Below are 23,029 nucleotides of genomic sequence, written 5' to 3'. Positions count from 1 at the left end.
CTGTCTAAAGATTTAAATTAGTTTAGTAAATGTAAATAAGCATGGTGATTGGGTTAGGTTATACGTTTTTGAAAGTAAAGTAAAAATCTAAGCGCCTCCAAAACGGAGTGGGGTCTTGCTGACAATAGTCAACAGTACGGGGAAGCACACGCCTTTGTTTCCTCCAACCATTTCCCTTTAAGGATTGTGTATTTAATGTTTTAAAAAACATCTGCCGATCTAAACTAAGCCTTTTACGGACTCCGCGGATGAGACCTACCTCATATATTAGGCCAATTGTGGTAGGGAAATGAAAGTGAATCTCTCAGAAACTTTCCCAGTGAATTTGTTGTTTGTTCGACTCGGTCCTCCCCCGCACGAGTTAGTAGCACGACACTAACGCGCTTTGTACAGGGGAACTGAATAGGAAAGAGCCCGTCCCGGCTACTGACCCGCCGCTCCTGGAATTCTATCCAATGAGGACGCGCCGCGGCCGCGAGCCTTCTCTGCGATTGGCCGAAGAGGGCGCCGGGAGCCCCGAGCCAAGAGGAGCTTTTCCCACTTCGACTAAAGACGCGGACCCACAAATACTACATGCTCTTTACTCTGTTTTAATTTCTCACAACTTCCATTATTTATTTTATTTGTTCGACTTGTACTGAATTCCCTTTAGATATAAAAGCTGGCTGCTGAAATGTTCAAGAATTGCAGTTTAAGGCTTCAGTGTCGAGATTCTTGGTTTAAATTTAGAACCGAATTGCCGCCGCTCTACGTGTTACGATACACGACCCCCCCCCACAAAGGCAGTTTATTTCGTAAGTCTTATTTTTAAAGAAATTGCTTACAGGTATAGACGTTTGCATTCTTTAACGTTTACCTGGCTAATATTAAATGTGGCGTGATTTCCGAACGTTTCAAATAATTAATAAACGAATGTTATTACATTATAGGAGCCAAATGTCACGTTAATTCCACACAAGCCAAGTCTAGTCTTGTCCCGTTGAAAAGCATTTCTCGCTGTATTTTTCTCCAGCGCACACCAACACCTTCGTTGTATTTTAACCTTATTACATTTCCCCCACTCGGTGCTTAATCCAGCCCCCCGCCTTTCTTACTCGGATGACTTATTCAGCTGTATTAAAAGAAAAGAAGCCTACTGACTTAATTGCAAATGCACTCCAAGGCATTTGTGTCTCGTTTTAAACAGAAGCATCAATGCGAAGGCTAATTTAGGACACTTATTATTAAGCGAACTTCACAGATGGAAGAAAACAGCACAAACTCCGCAGCATCTCAATACCGAGCGTCCTGCAATACATGCACCAGATCTATGTGTAAACGAGATACTCTTACCCCAAAAGACACGCATGATTAATGTGACATAAAGAATTATACTGTCCTCAAAACATAACTCACGCTGCACTGTGGATCAGATTAGCTGCCCTCATGCAAATTTTGCAACTTGGTACGTCCCAGTTTTATCTTGGGGAATGCAGTAAGGGCTACAACTTTAAATAAATAAATTTGGCTGTTCTGAAATGGCCTTTGTATAGCCATCTCCTGCTCCAATTACATTGCTTGCATAATGAACCCTGGTAAACAGCTCTTGCCTTTAGTATGAACAATTTCCCGATTGGCAGATGGACAAATACTCCTGGTTTTCCCAGGAACAATAACAGAGTGACATTACCATAGGATGTATGGTAATATAACTCCATGAAGTGAGGCAGCCTTTCAGTGTAAGGCTCGGGGCAAGCAAGTGGCAGGCGGGACAGTGGGAGACGTTCAGCCAGGCCACGGAGAAGATTGCCTTATGGGACATCAGTGAGGCAGAGATGCTAATGAAACCACAGCAGCCAGCCCTGCAAATGGGTCACCGTGCTTTAGGTTTGCTGAAGTACGGCCAAGGGACTGGATTCTCCTTGAGAGGCAGGAATTCCAAACCACACAAACTGCATTTAGACACATCTCAGCGTCACGCTCCTGCATTCTGGGTCCAATGCCCAGGTTACTGCAAGAGGAACTAAGAGGAACCATTCAACACCAAGACACCAGATGTGCAAGACGCCAGTACACTTTTTGCCGATGGAGAAACTCCACTACTGACCGTAAGGTAAGACAAATAGCTTCAGTCAATATGCCTGAGAATCGAGAACTGTGTTGTTAGAATCATATTGGTTAGTACACAGCTTTAGAAGGTGAATGGGGGTCTTAGTGGATTAGAAGCACATCTTGCACATTAAAAAAATAAAGATATTGTATCATTTGGATGGTTTAGGTGTAATTCTGGGGGGGGCAAACTCCACAAAGGCTGGTGTGTGTGTCTGTACTCAGCTACCCAGGTGCGTCTAGCACAATCAGCTGTTTTTTTCACATTAGAAGCTCAGTCAAAGGCATCATCAGTAACCAAGCATCTACCTGCTGATGTTTAGCAAACATAGATCATGCTAATTTGTATTTTCTTCCGACCCCTAACTGAATAAATCAGGCAGACGGGAACACCTGCCTCCGAGGCTGTCTGCCTCAGACTGAGCCTGATACGGTACCTTCTGCTTGGAGCACGGGCCCATTGGCCTCCGGCCTGTTCTGCTCCGTTGTGGTTTCCAGGGGCTGGGGAGGAGTTGAGGGTATCTGGGCACGAGGCTCCGGAGCAGCCAGCTGCTCTTTGCTGCTGTCGTCCTGCTTTGGCTGAACAGCCTGAACCAGCGAAGGAAATGCGTCCAGCTTATGCAAAAAAAAGTAGTTAGTACATATTAGTAGTCCTTAGGAAAAATATTATGAGATATAGTTGAAGCACATAAACAGTGAAACATGCTTGTTTATTAAACATTGGGGTAAAATATGATTAATATCATGTGGCTACTTAGCTGGAATTAGCTGGTATGGAGTTGCATACTATTCCATGACGTAATAAAGTATATAATCCTTATTACATTTGGTGCGCTCGTTACGTTAAAGGCCAAAACTTATAAACCATCTTTTATTTGAGCTTTCTTAAGAGTCCGAAGACGTCAGGAAATCATGTCAGGTGAAATGGACAGTGGACGGCTGAATGATATCAAATTATTTGACAGTTCAGCTGGAAGCATAGTCCACATATTTCAATGGCTACAAAGGGCCACGTTTGAGGTGAGGTGAGGCTCGTACTGGGCTCGGCACCGGCGGAGTCTGGAGGTTGACTGCTGTCAGCTGCACGGGCTGGGCTGTCGGCTGGCTGGCAGGACTCGCTGCAGGGGTCTGGCTGTTTTGGGCGAGAGCCTGGGTGCCGATAGCGGAGTGAAAGACAGCGGCCTGCAGGGCCGGCGGGTGGCGGCTTGGGGAGCACAGGGACCGGGACCTGGGGGGGGGGCCGCCACAGCAGACTGCAGGGCCAGCGTCTGCACTGCCTGGGCTTGGAGGTGCGCGTGAGCTGGACTCCGCTGGGGAGGCTGCGACTGGATCACAAACTGCGGCTGCTTGTGCTGCTGCAGCAGCTGGTGCGGCTGGATCTGAGCAAAGGCTGGAATGAGAGAAAAAAAGGCCTTCTTCATCTGTGATCTAAACCAATCACGAGCAAGCTCCTAAAATCAACCTCCTAAAAGCAACCAATCAGGAGCAGGCTCCTAAAAACAACCTCCTAAAAGCAACCAATCAGGAGCAGGCTCCTAAAAATGACCCGATGGAACAGAGGTTCTCAGACTTTCTCATCAAAGGTCAGATTTTTGTTCAAAGTCAGAGGTCCAGAGCAATATTCAATAACAAAATAGATTTTTAAAATGAATTAACAATAGTTTTTGACATAGACATCAATATATAACAAAAATGGGAAGTATAGGGATTATGACAAGTTATGTGTGTGCGAAATGTGGTGGTTGTACATTGTATTTTTTGACTTCAAACTATGTTAAGTCTTTCTACGTTAACCATATTGATTCATACGTACACAATAGTACACAGATTTACAAAAAACAAATGCCTTAATAAACACTTATATCACGGCACTGCGGAATTCTCAAATCTGATTGGACAAGAGGGTGTTGACTACTTTTCTACTGCACATGCCAGCCGAATCATTCATCCATTCATTCATTCATTACAAGCCTTGTCATGCATTGACCCTGACATTTTCTCTTTAGTATACAAATCTTTAAAACCCATGTTAGCTTTATTATTTTAACATCTATTTGTTGATTTTCTCTTTATCTTTACACTGTTATTAGGAATCGTCTACACCACATTAGAATTTTTTTTAATTATATCCGGAAGGTGTTTCACAGTCTATCCTGAGGAGTACAGATGTGAACAAGAATAACCCCCTTTTGATAACACCAAAGTTCTGAACTTTTCAAGCAGTTTTCCCTCGTACCCCAGCTGTGGGTAAGCTGTGGCATACTCTTTAACGTGGGAAAAGGGGTTTTTTGCACCCCAGTGTCCTGAGCCATGTTGTACAGGAGCTTGATTGCCAGGGAAAGAAGACAGAAGGTGCTCATTACCAAAACAGAGGGACACCTTGGGCCTTTAAGAGCAGAGTAAATACTATTGGCCAGTTTCTGTGCGCTAATGTCCACGTTGCTAACTTTGCTATAGACTTTCCACAGTCTGCTGCACTCACTTAGTATTCTGAATGTTAGAGTCTAAAATGGTCTTATGCTACATAGCTAATTGCACTACTATTCGATCTGAGATTCATCTGCTAACCCAGACCAATTATGTTTGATCTCTGCGTATCGATGCCTTAACTCTAGGTGGTCTTTAGCTTGTTCTGTTCCTTACAGTGATAAACCTCAGCATTAGCAGAAAAACCTGCCACCTCTTTAGTGGAAAATGTGTTTTATTCACCCAGGCTCAAGTAAATGTTTCATGTATTGACAGTGAGTTTACACATTTCCTCCAAGAAATGTAAAAGAGACAGTGCCAACAGTGGGACTACATTCTGGCTAAAGTTAAACAAGGAAGGGGTAAAATGTTTGTGGTATTAGAGGTACCTTACTGGGAAGCACAATGTTCTGCCCACTAGTGGGAAATGGGTCATAAGTGACAGAGATTCCCCATGAGAGCCAAATTTGACCCGTTCCTGTCTAACACTCTTTCCCAACAGCTCCGCGGTATTTCGGGCACGATGTTCAAAAAAGCGGTAATTGAAAACATGCCCTTGCCTGAAGAAGCGCCAAGGGAGCAACACCCATATTCATTCACCACAAATCTGCTCTATTCTGCCAGCCTTGAAGGACAGTCGGGGGGAGGGGGGGGATCCTGTGCATTCAGCGTACAGTGCAGGCGAGGCTGGTGGTCTCTCGACCTAACTGTGTGGCCTTGCCGAAAAGACAGTGATAATAGGTTATGGGTACGTGATTAATGAAACTCCGAGAAAGTGCCGGATTGTGTTGAAACTCTGTCTCTTGCTTGGAAATAGACCATGGTGATACCGTGTCCCAGTCAGCGATTCCAGCATGCACTGTGCCAAACGTCTAATACTTCACGTCCATCCTTGTTGCAAAATTGCGTTTTGTCCTCATACAAATTTCCTTGTTAGTGGGAATCAGGATATTGTGAGGCTCTGAATGCTCGGAATAAGCTGGGAATGATGTGGGGCGTTTCATTGATCTACTACTAAATGACACGGCAGATTTATCTACTGCATAAAAAGCATTAGGAGTAGTGCAGACAAGAGTAGTCCATTCAGAACGCCTCGCTTGTTTCAAACCAATCAGCCGGAAGGAAGACCTTCATGAGAAAGGCAGAAATATTCCAGTACAGCTTTTCCTTTGATTCTGTTGCGTATGCTGTTCAATAGCACGCATGTGATTTTTGTAAAACTACTGCTGCAATTAAGACGACTGCAATTGATTTAAGGAAATGATATCACTGGACTTAAATTGGTATTCAGTAATGGGTTTATTTATTAGGGATGAAAGACAATGAAAATAGAAAGTCCTCCTGAGATCCAGCAGTTCGTTTTGTCCTCTGTAGTGGACATTATGTTTCTGCTAGTGTCTCTCATTCTATACAGGCCACTCGGTTAATTGAGTGATGTTGTCCCTTAAATTGGACTGTTAGGGCTTAAGATAACATCACATGCACCATCTCAACACTTAAATTAGGTTATTTTTTTGTTCTCCTCAACACTTCATATTTTGAACTTTTATTTTTTAAATCACTTACACCCATACCTTGTATGAATTGTGCCAAAGACCACTGGCATCATTATTTAAATTTTCTTTATGTGATTAGCTTGGAAATACTCCTTGGCTTGGGTGTCCTGTGAAGGGTGGAAAGGTCAGAGGTTGCACTTCCTGTCGTCATTTGCCAAATAAGGCTTTCCTTAGCTTGCACCCCTGCGGCAAACGTGGCTGTGGAGGAAACCCCGACGTCTCCCCTCCATGCTGCCTCATTAGGCAGCCTTCAGATCTGGTGACCCCTGTCCTGCCCGCCCCCCCACCCACATGGCCTGGGCCAGTGAGTGCCTTGCAAGCGCTCAGGGAGACGTAACACAAACAGCCTTCAGCTAGTTGGTTCCTGCTTCCTCTGACCCTACAGTGGCTCCTTCTGGAGGCTAATGAGGTCTGTATGATATATGGGGCTCTCAGCGTGGGCTGCAGAGACACCAACCCTCCTGTAACACACACAGCACAAAAGCCACGTCTGCGGTCTTAGACCTCAGTTCATCTAATCCGGAACAGAAGCAGTTACATCAGCAGCTCTAATACGGGAGACAGTTCTGTGTTTCAGATTGATTTCATGTGGCTTTTACTGCTGCAGTCGTTTCGCTGAGCTTGTGTGCAATCAGGGGTTTGACCAACAGTTACCTTCCATGTATGCAAACCTTGCAAAACATCCCCTGTGGACAAGATATTCGCTGATTTCTACTCTTTCACCCCCTGACCTTTCCCTGTCTCTAAATCCCCACTGGTCTGTTCATTCAGCCTGATATGACGTAATGAATTCTCCTCCAAGGAGAAGAAGCATAGTTGTTAATTAAGGCCAATGGATGTTCTGGGATAATGGGCCAGTTAAAAGCCTTCAGGCGGTAAAAATGTCACAGCCAAGGCAGCAGCTGATTGTGGCTGATGAATGGTAGAACAAAAATTTACGAAAGACTTATCGATTCCTGCCTTTGCTCAATATAAGTGCATGATGCACCTCTGAATTCTGATTTATTTAAAGTGAAATGCAACAGAAATAGCTACCTAAAAAAAGGTATTTAAGTTCATTAATTTCAGAATTTTCCTTATGACCTATTTTGCACGGAGTCTTGAGTATGAATTTCTCACTCATTCACTTTTTGATTACATTTTAATTCAGTATGTGCATGTTAAGTGCAGGCAAATACACAGAGACGGAATACAGGACCATGTTATATTTAGCAGACGATCAGGTTATGTATCCGCATCATAAAAGCTAAAAGAAAAGTCTGCTTTCAGTTCCTCCCCAAATGATGTCTAACTTTGGAGAACAATCCCCAAGCCGGTTTCATTTGGCTTCCAGCTCCTTCCACGTTTTCATGTATACAGGCGGGTAATGTGGGCCCTGACACCTCCAGGCCTGATATGCCAATTCCGCACGTTCCCCCCTCCATTGTTGCATTTGTATGTCCTGAGCTGAACCGGCATCCCATCCGGAATGTTCCCCTTAATTTTGCCCTGTGCTGCCTGCCACAATCTCCAGGCCTCCCCCAGCCCCAGGACTGGATAACAATTAATTTCAACATGAAGAGTTTTTCCTACCTACAAACAGGCCAGACTCCTGCACTGAAATACTGTATTGACAGGACTGTAGTCTAAAGGAGTTCTAGAACTGAAGGGAAAATACCTGACTTTTAACCACCTACACGCTAATAAATTGTTATAAAGTTAAAAAAGAAAACAAAGAGTATACAGGTAGGCCAAGCGGTGCTGTTTAATGATCGGTAATTGGGCACACTGTCCCGTGCGCGAGAAGCTCATTTGTGTTCCAAACATCTGCGGCTGGCTCTTGCTCGCTCGGGTCACATAGAAATTTGCTGAAGCTTGGAGGGTCGTATACTTGGCCCTGGGATGGGCCAAGCTTACAATTGGCTGAGGCAGGCCTGTATGCAAACATGTGACCTGTGGTCCACTCTGATTGGTTATAAACCATAACTAGTTAAATTCCATTGGTGCAGCATTGACAACCATCTGCGGTAGGACATCCAGTGCCTACCTGGTGTGAGGAGGGCACGGCTGCTGACAGTAGTCACGTTGCGACTGACAGCCAGCCCCCGTAGTGCCAGCTCACCGGCGCCCTCTGCTTTTCTTACGGCTTCTGTGATGGACTCCTGTGTGGTGCCTTTTCCTCCCAGACCCTGAGCCCCCAAGCTGGGATTCTTCAGCTGGGCTGCGGGCTGCACAGAGAGGGAGTTCTGTGTGGCCCCGGAAGCCTGTTTAAGGCCCAATGCCTGGAGCTGAGCCTGAGAGGGAGAGGCTGAGGATGCCCCCTGCTGGCTGCGAATGGCAAGGTTCTGAACCTGAAACACAACAGTAAGACACAAAACCCTTAAAGTAACACTTGTAACAACATCAATAATCCATCCATCCATTTTCCAAACCGCTTATCCTACTGGGTCGCGGGGGGTCCAGAGCCTATCCCGGAATCAATGGGCACGAGGCAGGGAACAACCCAGGATGGGGGGCCAGCCCATCGCAGGGCACACTCACACACCATTCACTCACACATGCATTCCTACTGGCAATTTAGTAAGTCCAATTAGCCTCAGCATGTTTTTGGACTGTGGGGGGAAACCGGAGTACCCGGAGGAAACCCCACAACGATATGGGGAGAACATGCAAACTCCGCACACATGTGACCCAGGCGGAGACTCGAACCCGGTCCCAGAGGTGTGAGGCGACAGTGCTAACCACTGCACCACCATGCCGCCCAACATCAATAATAATAACAATAATTTTCTTGATATATTTTTCATACAAATACATACAGGCTGTATCAGCTTAACAAATGTGATCTAACATTCCATACAACAAGAAAACCATAAAAGTCAAAGTTTCGAGCCACTATGCTGTTCAATAATCATACTTTGTATCGGTACATCAATCATTTTATTATTAAATCAATTTATAACACATTCACACTTTTGATGTACTGCAATGCAAATTTTTTCGATACGCAAGCTAAAATTACATCATTTTTTTTGCAGGAAAACCTGAAAAATCACATTGATATTTTTTTATTTCAGATTATTGATTTTTTTCATACTAGTGCCTTTATCAGTCCAAGACGTGTCATGTCGTCTTACTACTTTTGTCGCCCCCTAGTGCAACACAGATGCGCTACAATCCACGTGTTTCGTGAAAGCACCAGCTGGGAGTGTTGGCGTGCGGTACCTGATCAGAAGAAGACTGTTGACTAGAAGGTAGCGAGGAAGCCTCGGGGTGCATGGCCGTGACGGTGGCGGTGGGGGTGAAGATGAGCTGGAGGGACAAAGGAACAGGACAATCCAGGCTACTAACTACCTTCACAAGGTTCTTTTGCCTGGAAACCACACAATAAGGCACGACCGCACACATCCTATCCCATATCTCAGCCACTCTATGAAACGAGGCTGGTAGCAGCAGGACCGCATTTAGAAACGATCATTCATGCACTGCGTTTTCTATTTGGAGCACGTAATAAAAAACACCAGCTCGTCTACGAAAAAGGGTGAGTAACGTGAACACGTGCAAATGAATTATTCGGTACGTAAAGGGAAAATCCCATGCGGTGTTTCTCAGTCAGGATGACAGATATCCATTCTATGGCTTTGACTTGATTAATTTCATTAATTTCATGTATTTATGTGTGACAGTAGTGCTCATTTTCACCCACTGGAGAAACACAGGATTTCCGGCGTACAGTCATTGTGGGGAGAAAAGTATAAAAGGGTTTTTGTTCTTCCCTATGGGTTCCCGTTAAGTTATTAAGAAGTTACTGTACAACTAGCTTAAATACCCTTGTTTAATGGAATGTTAAATAATACCCCCCCCCTCCCAGCCCCAGGCCAACAACCACACCATCGTAGAAAACAGTGTGGTTCTCTTACATTGTGACTCTGACTGTAACCCACATTTGAGTATAATCTTCCAGACAGCTCTCAGACGGTGCTACTCTGATTTCATGGTGTGAATTTGATATGCCAGTCTTTAGCCTGGGGAGGTATTTAATACAGACATCACTCTGCACAATGCAGACTACCTCTTTCATTTGCAGTGTACTCATTTAAACTGGTTACAACTGAAAATAACGCAGAGATATATAGACCTCTTCTTAAGGTCTATATATTGTGCTTTATAGATCAAATTGGGCTTTTCAATCTACTCCTTGTAATAAAAGCGTGATGTTTCAATAGCTCACAAAGACATCCAGCAAGACTGGTTTGACTGGGAAAGTGTCACAGAAAATAGATTTATGGGAAACCTGTATTAACTAGTTCACACATACTTTTTCCAACAAATTATTTAGAAATCAGTTTTTAAATGTTAATGTCTTAATAAGTAACCGAAGTACAACCTACTGTTTGGCAATACTTCAGTTAAAGATGTATATATAATATATTGGTTCTGAAAATTAGACTGCTGATCACAATAGTTAAACGTTAAAACGTATCTAATTTTAAGCCACCTTGGATGAATTCTGTGTTTATCATGCGCATCTCAGAATCCATTTCTGTACCTTAAAAGGTACAATTACCTAAGCTAAGGGTACAGTTGGTAGACCCTTGTGGGTACAGCCCCAGTGACCAGCAAAAGTATAATTTGTAACCTTTTTCTGAGAGTGTAGATTCAGTTAGGCTGCACGCTAACTTTTGGCTAAATAAGATAAATGTTACTTAACCTGTTGCTTTAAACTAATATTTATCTCTGTTGTTGACTGGCTGCTTCCAGTAGGTTGGAGGTTTCGAACTGGCAACCTTCCGAACAAGGGCAAACAGCCCTATCCCACCAAGTCAGTCACCCCTCTCGATCACACTTCCCCTCACAAATAGCTTCTACAAGACTCCCTCTGCAGTCTTGTGGTCTGACAGCACTTACAGGGTTAACCTGAGAATGCTGTTGTCTCACAAATCAGAATTTTAAACACCCATATACAGCCCCACTTCGCAACATTGACTTTTGGGTTTAAGACCAAGAATCATCCACATTTCCTTTTCTTCAATACTGTCCTGCAACAGCTTGCTTCCTGATGGGAGAGCACAGCAGTATCTAAGCCAGTCTTTCAGCTGCAGGAAAACTAAAGTTTTCCTATAAAATGCAGAATTAATAGCGCTGTTTTCAGTGTTCACACTTGCTTTCCTCAGCCTGCTGGGGGCAGGGAAGTCTCCATGTTGGACGGACGCCCGTTTGACCCAGGAAAACTTTGTTAGCTGATAATGCAGAAACATTTCAGCACCTTCTCTGTTCATATTCCCAGCCTGCTCCATTGAATCTTAATTTAAGTCCAAGGCTTTATTTTTGCAGTGGGAAAAAAACAACAGTTTATCCAATGGAAAAAATGAATATATATGACAAGTAGCCATATGTACACTGAACAAAATAACACTCGACCAGCTATTTTCAGCAACTTCTCATAACTTTTGGCTCTCATATTTTTCCAAAAAGAAAAACTATAGGATATTTCAGTTTTTCCTCGATTGCTTTGGCACATTTCATGAAACACATTTAACATCCTCGATGCTATAAGAGCATTTCTTAAAACACTTCATGCATACATCACAACACTGGTTTGTAACTCATGTCTCAAAAGCGAATAATTCCACCAATGAATCAGTCAGTGCCACCAAAATGAAAAGATCAATAAGCATCGTTTTAACCACGAGAGTCAAAATGCTTAGATATATTGTCGGTAGGGGTCACATGTGTGTGGAGTTTGCATGTTCTCCCCATGTCGCCATGGGGTTTCCTCCGGGTACTCCGGTTTCCCCCCACAGTCCAAAAACATGCTGAGGCTAATTGGAGTTACTAAATTGCCCGTAGGTGTGCGTGTGAGAGTGAATGGTGTGTGAGTGTGCCCTGTGATGGGCTGCCCCCCCCCCCCATCCAGGGTTGTTCCCTGCCTCGTGCCCATTGCTTCCGGGATAGGCTCCGGACCCCCCGCGACCCAGTAGGATAAGCAGTTTGGAAAATGGATGGATGGATGTTGTCGGTATGTCAGTGTCAGTCTGCTGCTCCTGAGCTCCACAATGCTGAACATTAGTCATTTCCCACTTTCTCACTGTCACTGACTGATCATTTTTCTTTAGCAAACTGTTACTTATTCATGTCAAAGACCCCAGTTTCTATGCTGCGAGGCTCTTCGTTACAGTGTGTAAAGTTCACTGGCAAGAGAAACCATTTGCATGCATATGTAATTTCTTCAGATCTCAAGACGCGGTACAGTAGCAAACAAAGTCACACAGCACAGTATAACACAAAATCAGCAAAATGGTAACAAAATAATGTACCGTGGGAGCGAAAAATTCAGTGCTGTATCATTGCAATTTATTGAATATATTATTTTGACAGCTTGGTTAACTGTTTTGCATGTGGTGACTAACACGATGATCACATACAAGGATTGTGTTGACTGTAAAATTATTACAATGGCAAACTACATAATCTGTTTTGACCAACCTGACTAAAGCAACTGAAAATTGTGCCAAACGATGGCAGTTGTACAAAACTATTAGCATATATGTATGCTAATTTACTATTCACTAAAACATTTGGAAATTTATGTGAAGCAATGAGAAATGATGTTCTGCTGAGCAGAAGTGACATTATGGTGTGGGCATTACACTTGTTTTGTTTTGCAAATGCTAATTGCCGTTTGAGAAATGCTCCAAAGCAAATCGAGAGAAACTGTAAAGCCATAATTCTCAAGCTCATATTAAAAATGTAAATCTAAAAAAAGAAATAACCTTTATAATGTGCTTACATTTTTGTTGGAATGGTGTAAAGAATCAGTGAAGCATTATCTGTTACACTGAAGAATGTTCAGCCAGATATTAATGGCTGGGTAGGTTATTTGTCAGCAGACAGAGACTGTTTGAAAATGTTTGGCATAATAAATAACAAACATGCAGATACAGACACCAGATGAAGCCGTAGTTCAAAGTCACGGACTGTACGTAAGAATGTTACACACTGCGTCATGGATGACGCATTTGCGTGGACACAAGCAAGCAAGCGAGTTCCGCGCATAGAGACGCAGCCCAGGGCAGCAGAGGAACAGAGACCATTAACAAGACGGAGAACGATCTCATTTGCTGTACGCTGCGTTCAAGTCTGCATTACGCTTTTGGGGGGGGGGGGGTCGTCGAAATGTAACGTTTTCTGCAGTAAGTGTACAGGGTTGTGTGACTGTATATCATTAACAAAACTGTATTTTTCTGTTACAGAGAAGCTCATTTTGTTCATTTGCTGTTGTGAAGTTGTCAGGTCCAGTGATTATTTGGTCCAGTGATTATTTGGTCCAGTGTGAACAGAGATGAGCTAGAGCTTCTTTGTATATTTTTATAATTTCTAACACATTTCATCAGGAGTGTGTGCGTGGATGCATGCGATATGTACGTGTGTGCGTGTATAAGAACACACAATCCCTTACCATCTGGGCACGCAGGTACATCTGGGCCTGGCTGGCGGTGAGCGCGGGGCTGGGAGCATTGCCTAGGAGCACGGCCTGCTGGGATATCCCCGTGGGGGCGGGGCTGGGAGCATTGCCCAGGAGCACGGCCTGCTGGGATATCCCTGTGGGGGCGGGGTTGACACCCTGGGCTCTGCTCATCAGTTGAGCAGCTGCCGGCGAGGTGGCCAGGTTCATCTGCGGGACGCACAGAGGGAACCGCAAAGGGACTCAGCGCCATCTGACTTCACAGAACTGCCACCTCAGTGCATCGATAAGCAAACAAAAGGACGTAAAACTGCATGAATGAATGTAGGGCGAGAGGCAGCATAGCCGATAGGGATGCGGAGTCACCGTGGCACATAGCAAATAGTATTCAGTCGTTCACGACTGCTAGGTAGATGCCTTGGAATAATTATAAAGAAGCAAGCTGAGTCACATGAGGGCTTAGTACAGATTTTCTCGATCGCTTTGGTATTTTCATGTACTTAACATTCTCAAGACTATAAAAGCATTTCTCAGATCATTTCATGCATATAGCGCAACACTATGGTTTAGCTGCAAAAGCCTGTACTCACCAAAAACAATTCACACATGTCTCAAAAGCAAATAATTCCACCAATGAATCAGTCAGTGCCACCACAATGAAAAGTACAACCAGCATAGTTTTAACCATGAGAGCCAAAATGCTTAGATATATTGTCAGTAAGTCAGAGTCGGCACGCTCCTGAGCTCCACAATGCTGAATGATACTCGGCTCCCGCTTCCTCACTGTTACTGACTGATTATTAGTTTGCTAAAGAAAAATAGTTTTGGGTATAAAATTATTACAGTGGCAAACTACATAATCTATTTTGACCAACATGACCAAAGCAACAGAAAATTGTGCCAAATGATGACAAATATACAAAACCCATTTGCATATATGCACTAGAACATTTGGAAATTTGTGTGAAGCAATGAGAAGTGATGCTCTGCTGTGCTCAAGAGACATTATGGTGTGAGGATCACACTTGTTGTTTTGCTATTGTTGATTATTTGAGAAATGCTGCAGAGCAACTGAGATAAACTGTAACTGTAGCCTTGGATCCTTCCACTTATTTCCTTGCCTCCAACCTACTGGAAGCAACCAGTCAACAACAAAGATACACATTAGTTTAAAGCAACAGGTTAAGCAACATTTATCTTATTTAGCCATAAGTTAGCGTGCAGCCTAACTGAATCTACACTCTCAGAAAAAGGTTACAAATTGTACTTTTGCTGGTCACTGGGGCTGTACTCATAAGGGTCTACCAACTGTACCCTTAGTTTAGGTAATTGTACCTTTTAAGGTACAGAAATGGATTCTGAGGAACATTTCTGTACCATCGATGGGACATTGATGCTGTTTGTACCTTTGGGATGTTCCTCAGAGTCTATTTCTGTACCTTAAAAGGTACAATTACAACGGTACAGCCCAAGTGACAAGCAAAGGTACACATTTTTACCCTCTTTTCTGAGAGAGTAGGTCTGTTGGTGGGTGACCTTTCTAACTTAACTCGAGATGTGTAGGTGAGTGTCCGTTGTAATTTACTCTCTCAGGAAAGTTACTGTCAGCTAATCACAACGCAGTTTAAGCAGATGGTATGCATGGTCTCTGTCACTTTTTCTACCCTTGAGCAAGGAGCGTGATCTGAATTGCTCTAGTAAAATGATCAGTCACTGTGAAACATTGCATCAGCTGAGACACTACATGAATATTTAGCACATTTTAATTAATTTATTCAGAACTGCTTTCCAGCTTTTGCCAGTAGCACTATTTGCTATGATGAGACTCCACTTTAAACCAGGTTCAATTTATTTCTATATGAAAAACTTCAGTTATTCCCAAAGGACTAAAAATGTTTAACAGGAACAGCATCACAGACTGATATAAAACGAGTAACACGGCAGAATATAAAATGACAATGTAATACAATAGTGAAAATATGACTTGCAAAACACAGAAGATAACAGAAGGAGGTAACATTGGCTTTGTGAATGAATCTGAAAACAGGGAAAAGGGTTTAGTGGCCAGCAAATAGTTGCAGGTGGATGGATCAGACAGACAGACAGATATGCTGAAGAGTCCGTTGAACTTGTGTTGTACTCCAGGGTCGGTGTGGCCCAGTACCACTGATTATGGGAGATGGATTAGACTCACTGTGGCCTGTGAGGATCCTCCCTGCTGGGGGGCAGAACCATTCTGAGCAGCGCTTTGTCTCCCCGCCACGATGCTGGCCTGCAGGAAAATGAGCAGGAGTTACAGGAAGTTGGGGAAGGCGCCTGGAGTCCAGCACAAAGGCCATTAATCACAGTCAGCGCACAGAAAAAGCCATCGTCCCTTTTCAGACATTCATTCAGTCTCTTTCACCCATTCTTAACATTCTTAGATGGGTGAAAATTATTCCTTGTTAAAAAAAAAACAGGGGGTTACCATCATTCACACGGTGTAATTTAAGCAATAATAATTACAATAATAAAGTACGCTCAAATACAGTGACAGGAATTAAAGTAATTCTACGGTAATAAAACTCTCAAGGTCTTCAGCGATTCTTAACGTTCTTTTAATTTATAAAACGACTTAAGTTACAAAAACATGAATCCTGATCACCCGCTAGGCTTATTCACCCAGCACAGGTCTCAGACATCCCAGTGCCACCAGCAAGCGGCACACAGCAGACAAAAGGGCTTTGAGCAGCATGCGCACGTGGGAGGTAAGAGAGTCCTGGTGGAGGGGGGGGGGGGGGGGCACCAGGCCGTCCATCAGAGTCAGCAGAGCTGCAAGGAGATCGATGGCCGTCCGCGGGTGTTTCCTGACGTTATGTGTGATTAGCTGCCCGCAGGGAAGCAAAGTGCCCAGCAACCGGCCTTCATCTCCCCCAGATGGCAGTGAGGAATGAGCCTGGAGGGCCAGTCAGTAACGCAGAGCCCCGCGGAATGCGACGTGTCTGCAGAGTAATGTGCTCCATGTGGCACCACAACGTGGCGTTTTCGCCGCTACGCAGTGTATTTACACACTGGAGAACAAACACTTCCTCCCTCCTGCCCCATGCGGAGGCCTTTGCGGCAGTAATTTGAGGGCTATTCTTAATCACAGTGTGACAGGTTGGGTTGGCCCCCGGTAGAATGACATTAATCACTGTGACGTGCAGAAGCCCTACACAGAGAGTGCGGACACCGACTCGGGGGCTGGAGACTTCCTGTGAGCAGGGGCTCGCTCGGGTTTCACGCAGGTCTGCTCCACACTAAATGGAAACGTCAGAATACAAAGGAAGACTGTCACCACATTAGAAGCTGTTTTTCAGGATAAGATTTACTTAAAATTAGAAGCTTTAAATTCAGTTAGAGTACTTATTGAGTGCTTCATATTTATAATTTATTTAATTAAATGATTCTGTTTATTGCCTTATGGAGGACTGACATCCCATTATGGGTCTCCCCCCCTTTCTTCCTGGGATATGCTACAGGAACCCCCCCCCCCCCATAGCCGTGTACTGGATAGAGCAGTTAAACGATGGATGGATGGATGTTTTACCTTATGAGCTTTACTGAAATTGACAGCAAAAATCATATATTGGATTTTCAATGAATGATGTAATTACTCCAACTTAGTTCCTTGTTTTTCATTTTAATAGTTAATACTTCAATTCCCATCATTCTTTGCACCTCAGGTGAATTTGTCTGAAAAGTATTTGCAAGTCTAAGCCAAGGTGAGATGGCCAAACCTTACACGTGATTCCGGTGTAAGACGCGGCGTGTCCGTCTAGCTACTAGATATTCCCAGCATGTGATTGATACACTTTAAAGCCCTTCTCTTGTTTCAAAGGATCCTTTCTCCAAAGTTAAGACAGAGAGCTTTGTGAAGACCGAGGCACATCAGTCTGAGAAGCTATTCAGGCACGTGACGCTGACGGCGACAGATGTCAGAAACCCGAATGAAGAAAGACGCGTCTCTTTGCATGAGAAACATCCGACTGAGCTGAAGGAAAACAGTACATATACACACTGAGACGTATGTATCATCTGCGGTGCAGGACTGCAGGAAGCACGTGATAGGAGATAGCAGGCACTCTGGATAGCATATTATTTCTTATTTTCACTATGTTCTAAATAACCACGTCATTTGTGTTATTTCCACCTCCCAGGGAAAAAATAAAGAGAATAAAATATATAAACAATTAAAAACTATTTCGTTATGAAATATATGCTTTTGTCTTATGACCAAAGCAGCAAATATAAATATCTTCATTAAAACTCCCTTGGCAATAGTTTTTTTGGATTGCTGATTGTTTTCTAAAGCCAGACAGATGGATGAGAACCTTTGGTTACGGTAGTGTCATGTGTGGTTGGACCTTGGCTGCCTGTAGCGTGTGATGGTGCGTTTGCGAGCATGCACCCTGTGATGGCCTGGCCTGCACACAGTTAAAGCCTCAATCGCAATAAACACATATGATCTCTGTGACATCTGGCTGCGGTGGCACTTGCCTGCTGCACGGCTGCCAGGCTCTGCAACTGCGCACTGCTCAGGTGCTGCTGCTGGAGGGCGGCGGTCTGCAGCATGAGGTGCTGCTGCTGGGCTGCATACATCTGCTGAAGGTACTGCGCAGCTGTGCTGGGCTGCCGGTGCAGGGCCTGCTGGATCACCTGCAGAGAGAGATTTCAGTTAGAGCATCACAGTAAGATCAAACACAACAGAACCAACTGTGTGATCTCATGATCTATGGTCCAAACTTCGGATGATCGGCAAAGCTCCCTGTACTTGTGGAACTTAACCAACCACCAATGAGGAATGAACACTCCACAGCAGTATTTCTCAATCCGGTCCTCGGGAATTTCCTGGCAGCCCACGTTTTTGCTCCCTCCCAGGAGACGAGAGGGAGCAAAAACGTGGACTCGCTGGGAGTCCCCAAGGACCGGATTGAGAAACACTTCTTTACAAACCAGGTAATGGGTTCACTTGATCTTAAATTACAATCAGGGAAGATACAGCAGTGGCTGTGTACAAATGTTCACAAGAATTTATGCTCGTACTGATATCTGCTGAGTTTGGAAATCCTGACCTTTATGATACGTACACGAAATCTTGACCTGATACATCAGCAGACCACAGCCCGCCTGAGCTTTGCGTTGCCATATGTTTACGCTTCCTTTGTGTTTGTACCAAGTTCCATGTCATAAGGGGGGAAAGCTACAGCAATCAGCAACCAAAATATTTTATTGTGTATAAGACATCATATTTAAGGACCTAAATCAAAACAAATTTACATCAGCCTCCTAGACCACAGAACAATATACAAACATAGTTACTCAGACAATAACCAGGCTCAGCAAAAAGGGAACTTTAGCATCTCTTTTCCAACAGAAGGCAAATGTAACAATCTCTGTCATTCAATCCTTTTCTGTTCTTGCCCCATAATCAATCATCCAGCCATCAACAGAAGTGTCAAAATGTACATTGCTGGACGGGATCTGTCATTAAGCGGCATCGGCAAGTCCCTGGGCAGAACAATGAATCCTCAACAGATCCCAGGTCAGAAGGCACCCCCCCACCCCAAGCCACAATCCCCCACTCAACGCAAGCCCAGACCCCGGACGGAGTAGTTCTTCACATGTGCCCTGATATTCATGGGACAACAAAAGAGATGGGCTTTGGAAACGCGAACCCTCACCTCAGAACAACAGGACTCTCTCTGACTTGAAGCCTTCCAAAGAGCCGCCGTTTCATCCCATCCACTGGTGAGAAATGGTCTGAGTGGGGGCTACGCATACAGGCACCTTCTTTCCAAATTACCGATGGCTTATGTTCTCTTATAGATCCGGAAGGTGATCAGTCAAACTGTACTCGCTATCTATATGAAAGAAATCTTCATGCGCCTCAGACAGGTGTCCATGTTGCCATTGGGGGGGCCGTTATTTATCTGTTTGTTTGATTTTTTTTTGCATGTGTGATTTTGTTTCTTCAGAAATATTTGTTGACAAATCTGCCAGACTTTCTGTTTTCTAAAACACTGCATGATGAGTGTATACTGCTGTGTGCCGCCGTATACCGGGACACGCTGCCATGTACCTGGAATGATGTGCTCATTTAATAAAGACTTAAATTACAAAGAAATGCATTTCATCGGTGTAGCACATCTATCATGCCATTTACCACTAGACCACATACACCATTTTCAGCTATTTAAGTACAACACGAGCACTATCAGTTTTACAAAAATCAACTATCTAGCAATGTTTTTAAAATAAAATTTTTACCAACAAATATGCATTCATGGTGTCCTTTTTTGCAGCCAAGAAAAAAGTGCTTGTATTTTAAGTTTGTATGACAAAACAAACGAACAGATTAAATATTATGCGGTTATAATGTATCTAATGTGATATTGGATAATAATGTGATGACCAGAATTAAAATGCACTATAATTATATAATTCCAATTTTAGTACTTCTGTAAATCCCCATAACCCTGTACTGGATAAACATTTAGAAGTGGGAAGAATACATTACGAATATTAATTCATCTAGTCATACAGTGGAATTCATTTGCATTACAATATAGCAATATAAACAGTAATAATACGTAACAAGACCAGATTTCCTGATTTGAGCTTCCAGCAGACTGAAAGTTCATGTAAATCCTGCGTCTACCATGCTAAATAACGTAATACGGACTTAGTGCGCTGTATTCATAATCATTCATAATCATGTGTTATAGCACTAATTTCTGCCGACATTGGATTTGCGCCAATAAAGATTCTGATCTGATTACAAAGAGGCTTTGCAACTCTCACTAGACAGTGGTTCATTCCTCCAAAACAATTACACAAATACATAAACATTACAATACATTAAGCAAAGTAAACTGTTCACATACCAAGTCTGATAACTTCACCAGGAACGGCGAGTGCTTCAAAGGATGGAGAAGGAAAAAATAACGAATCTAACGTGTGTCCTTCCGATGTAGCGCAGTGCCTGGCTTTTTACTCTGATGTTAATCCGGCAACAGAGGAACCTTTTTCCTGAATTACGATGTTAAAGGCAGAATCATGAAAATTATCCTTGCATTGCGCGGTATCCCCGTGATTCTGCAAGTACGCCTCTAAGTCATAACGTGAAATACACGCCCCACTCTTCCTCTTAACCAATGGCTGTGCCGAAGCTCCGTTGCCCCGCCCACTCGTTTTCATCATCTTTTCACTGAAGCGCTGCATGCGCTTTCGCCTTTCATACGCCGGGTAAAGGGCTAACCTGCGACCCCGGGACCCGGCTGTGCCCATTCCCAAGATTCCTGCCTCCCATCCGTGAGGCTGCATTTTTCACGTGATTGACGCCCACATTCAAGAGCGTCTTTGTCTGCGCCTCCGTTTTGACAGCGTGCTGGCCGCTTCTCAACATTTCAGCCTTCGGATCTGTCAAAGCAGGAGGCTGAAATGTGACATAACCCGACCCTGATAAAGGTAAAGCTGAATCTGCGTTACCTCGTTACATATTCTCACCGCTTTTTGAGAAAGACACACAAATACCGTCGCGGCCGGAGCTGCCTCCGCATTGTAATTCATCATGAGGTGGCTTGGGAGTGAATTCATTCTGTGTGTGAAATTCCTGGGATGTTCTCGAGAGCATATTTAATCTGGCGCTAGTCACTGCATTGGACAAGACGAGTAACTCCCAGAAAAAAAGAGTAAAATAATAACAAAAAGCAACCAAGAACAATGGGGCAAGTCTGAAAGAAGCGGCAGGAGGGAGCAGGTGGGCGCTGCAGTCTGGGGTGTGAAGTATAAGCGTTCGGTTGATGTGTCAGTACCTCCACTCTTATCTTTCCAGAATAACGTGCAGTTTTGCCACTTTTATTGTCGTATCACTAGATCGAGTAAACTAGCGAGTGAACGTCTTGGGTTATGAGTTTCAGCTCAGCAGTGCAGTACATCAGACTGTGCAACAGTACACACTACCCTGGGTGCGTTTTAGCAGGTACCACCCTGCAAATCAGTCCTTCTGTGTATTTCTGATGTTGGTTTTGGGTGTGTGATTCGGCCACCGAGAACCTTTCCGGATATATCTACGGACCTGCCATCAGCCGGCAAGTGGGGGCAGGTTTTATTCTTTAAGGTGGGAAACCACTGTGACGACAGGCTAATGTTCCCAGATTAGTAGAGCAAGGTTCAAGGAAGGGGTCAGGCCTTGTGCACAAAAGAGCAATACTATTGTTTGTGCAACGAGATTAACCATTTTTATTTCAGTCCAGTTTAAAACTGTTTAAGTGCTAGCCAAATGAAGTGCGAAACTTTTACTATGAAGTGACTTTACCTTATTCTTTTAAGTGGTCCTGAATATTTTTAAAACCAGAATAATGAAGACCGAACTGAAGGTAACTGAGGTGCTTGGCAGGTTACTTGATATTATTATTATCCGGATACATTTTTGTGAAATTTTCTGTCATTTAAAAACATAAAATATTGTATAAGCTGTGATAATTAAACCTAAAATATTTCTTCTGGAATGATCTTGGAATGTAACTGAACATAGTGGCTTAGTGGGTTCCTGGGGGATCCGTGCGTTTCTCTAATTGACCGAAGGGTGGCAGCAGAGTGACGTGCTCGCTGAGATTCTGAAACGGTCTTTGAATATTAAAAATGCGCAGAAATCTCAACAGATCGGTTTATAAAAGTTGTGAAGGATTCGCATAGGATGTACATGTTATATTAGGTTAAATCATTTTAAAATGTAATGCTTTTCTTCAAAAGCATGTTATAATTTGGTCCAATGATCGCTATATTGGAAGTTGAGTCATAACATTTTAGTTATACAAGCAATTTAATTTCTAGGTACAAAAAGTAAAGGTTTATATCGATATTAAACGGCCGTACAAAGGGCACTGGCAGAAGCAGAAATGAAGAGTGTTTTGTGATCTTATACTTTCCTTCTAGGTAGATTCAGACAGAAATCATGTTGGTTCACTTATAATTGACTTGGAAATGAAGGTGGTATTAGATCAGTTACGCTACAGATTAGTGTTTGATTGCTGAATATCACCTCCAGATAGTGGTCCTGACAGTTCATATTGTGGACAAGGTCCCAAGCCTTCACAACATATCACACGTCATTCATAAGATAGTCAACAAAGAATCAGGACTTGACGAAAGTTCAAGGCACTGCCAGTGACAGAAAAGCGAAGCCCACACCTTTGTTTCAAAGAACTTTTCTACATCAGGAATTCTTTTCATTCTGCTCCACACAGCAGAGCCTTCAGATAACATTCAGATCTCAACAGCACAAGAGTGCTTCAAGAAACAAGAATCAATCAAGCCCAGCCTTTTCATGACTGCAAGTCAACCATGTATCAACCTTCAAGCCACCTCAGTAAAGTCTCAAACTGCGCAGTAACTCCCATAAGGAGAAAGGTGTGGTGTGGGTCTGACAGCCCTGTCAGCTGCTCTCTCCGAG

At 43.6% G+C, this 23,029-nt stretch overlaps 1 protein-coding gene and 1 long non-coding RNA gene across 2 annotated transcripts in view; one reads left to right on the top strand and one right to left on the bottom strand.

Annotated features, from left to right (window-relative positions):
* The window catches only part of phc2a (polyhomeotic homolog 2a (Drosophila)), a 44,283-nt gene that overhangs the window by 5,399 nt on the left and 15,855 nt on the right, over positions 1-23,029 (bottom strand). The window contains 9 exon segments of the mRNA XM_049018456.1: positions 2,526-2,703; positions 3,127-3,273; positions 3,275-3,314; positions 3,316-3,478; positions 8,137-8,440; positions 9,315-9,401; positions 13,549-13,764; positions 15,749-15,826; positions 18,073-18,231. Of these exon segments, the coding sequence (XP_048874413.1) occupies positions 2,526-2,703; positions 3,127-3,273; positions 3,275-3,314; positions 3,316-3,478; positions 8,137-8,440; positions 9,315-9,401; positions 13,549-13,764; positions 15,749-15,826; positions 18,073-18,231 (1,372 nt within the window).
* Positions 1,779-13,249, top strand: LOC125745513 (uncharacterized). Its single transcript, XR_007398690.1, has 3 exons — positions 1,779-2,092; positions 8,276-8,453; positions 9,246-13,249. It is a non-coding gene; the product is annotated as an uncharacterized LOC125745513 (long non-coding RNA).

The sequence above is a fragment of the Brienomyrus brachyistius genome, chromosome 6 (genome assembly GCF_023856365.1).
Source record: "Brienomyrus brachyistius isolate T26 chromosome 6, BBRACH_0.4, whole genome shotgun sequence".
Taxonomy (NCBI): Eukaryota; Metazoa; Chordata; class Actinopteri; order Osteoglossiformes; family Mormyridae; genus Brienomyrus; species Brienomyrus brachyistius.
This window is presented reverse-complemented; position numbering and strand designations above follow the sequence as displayed.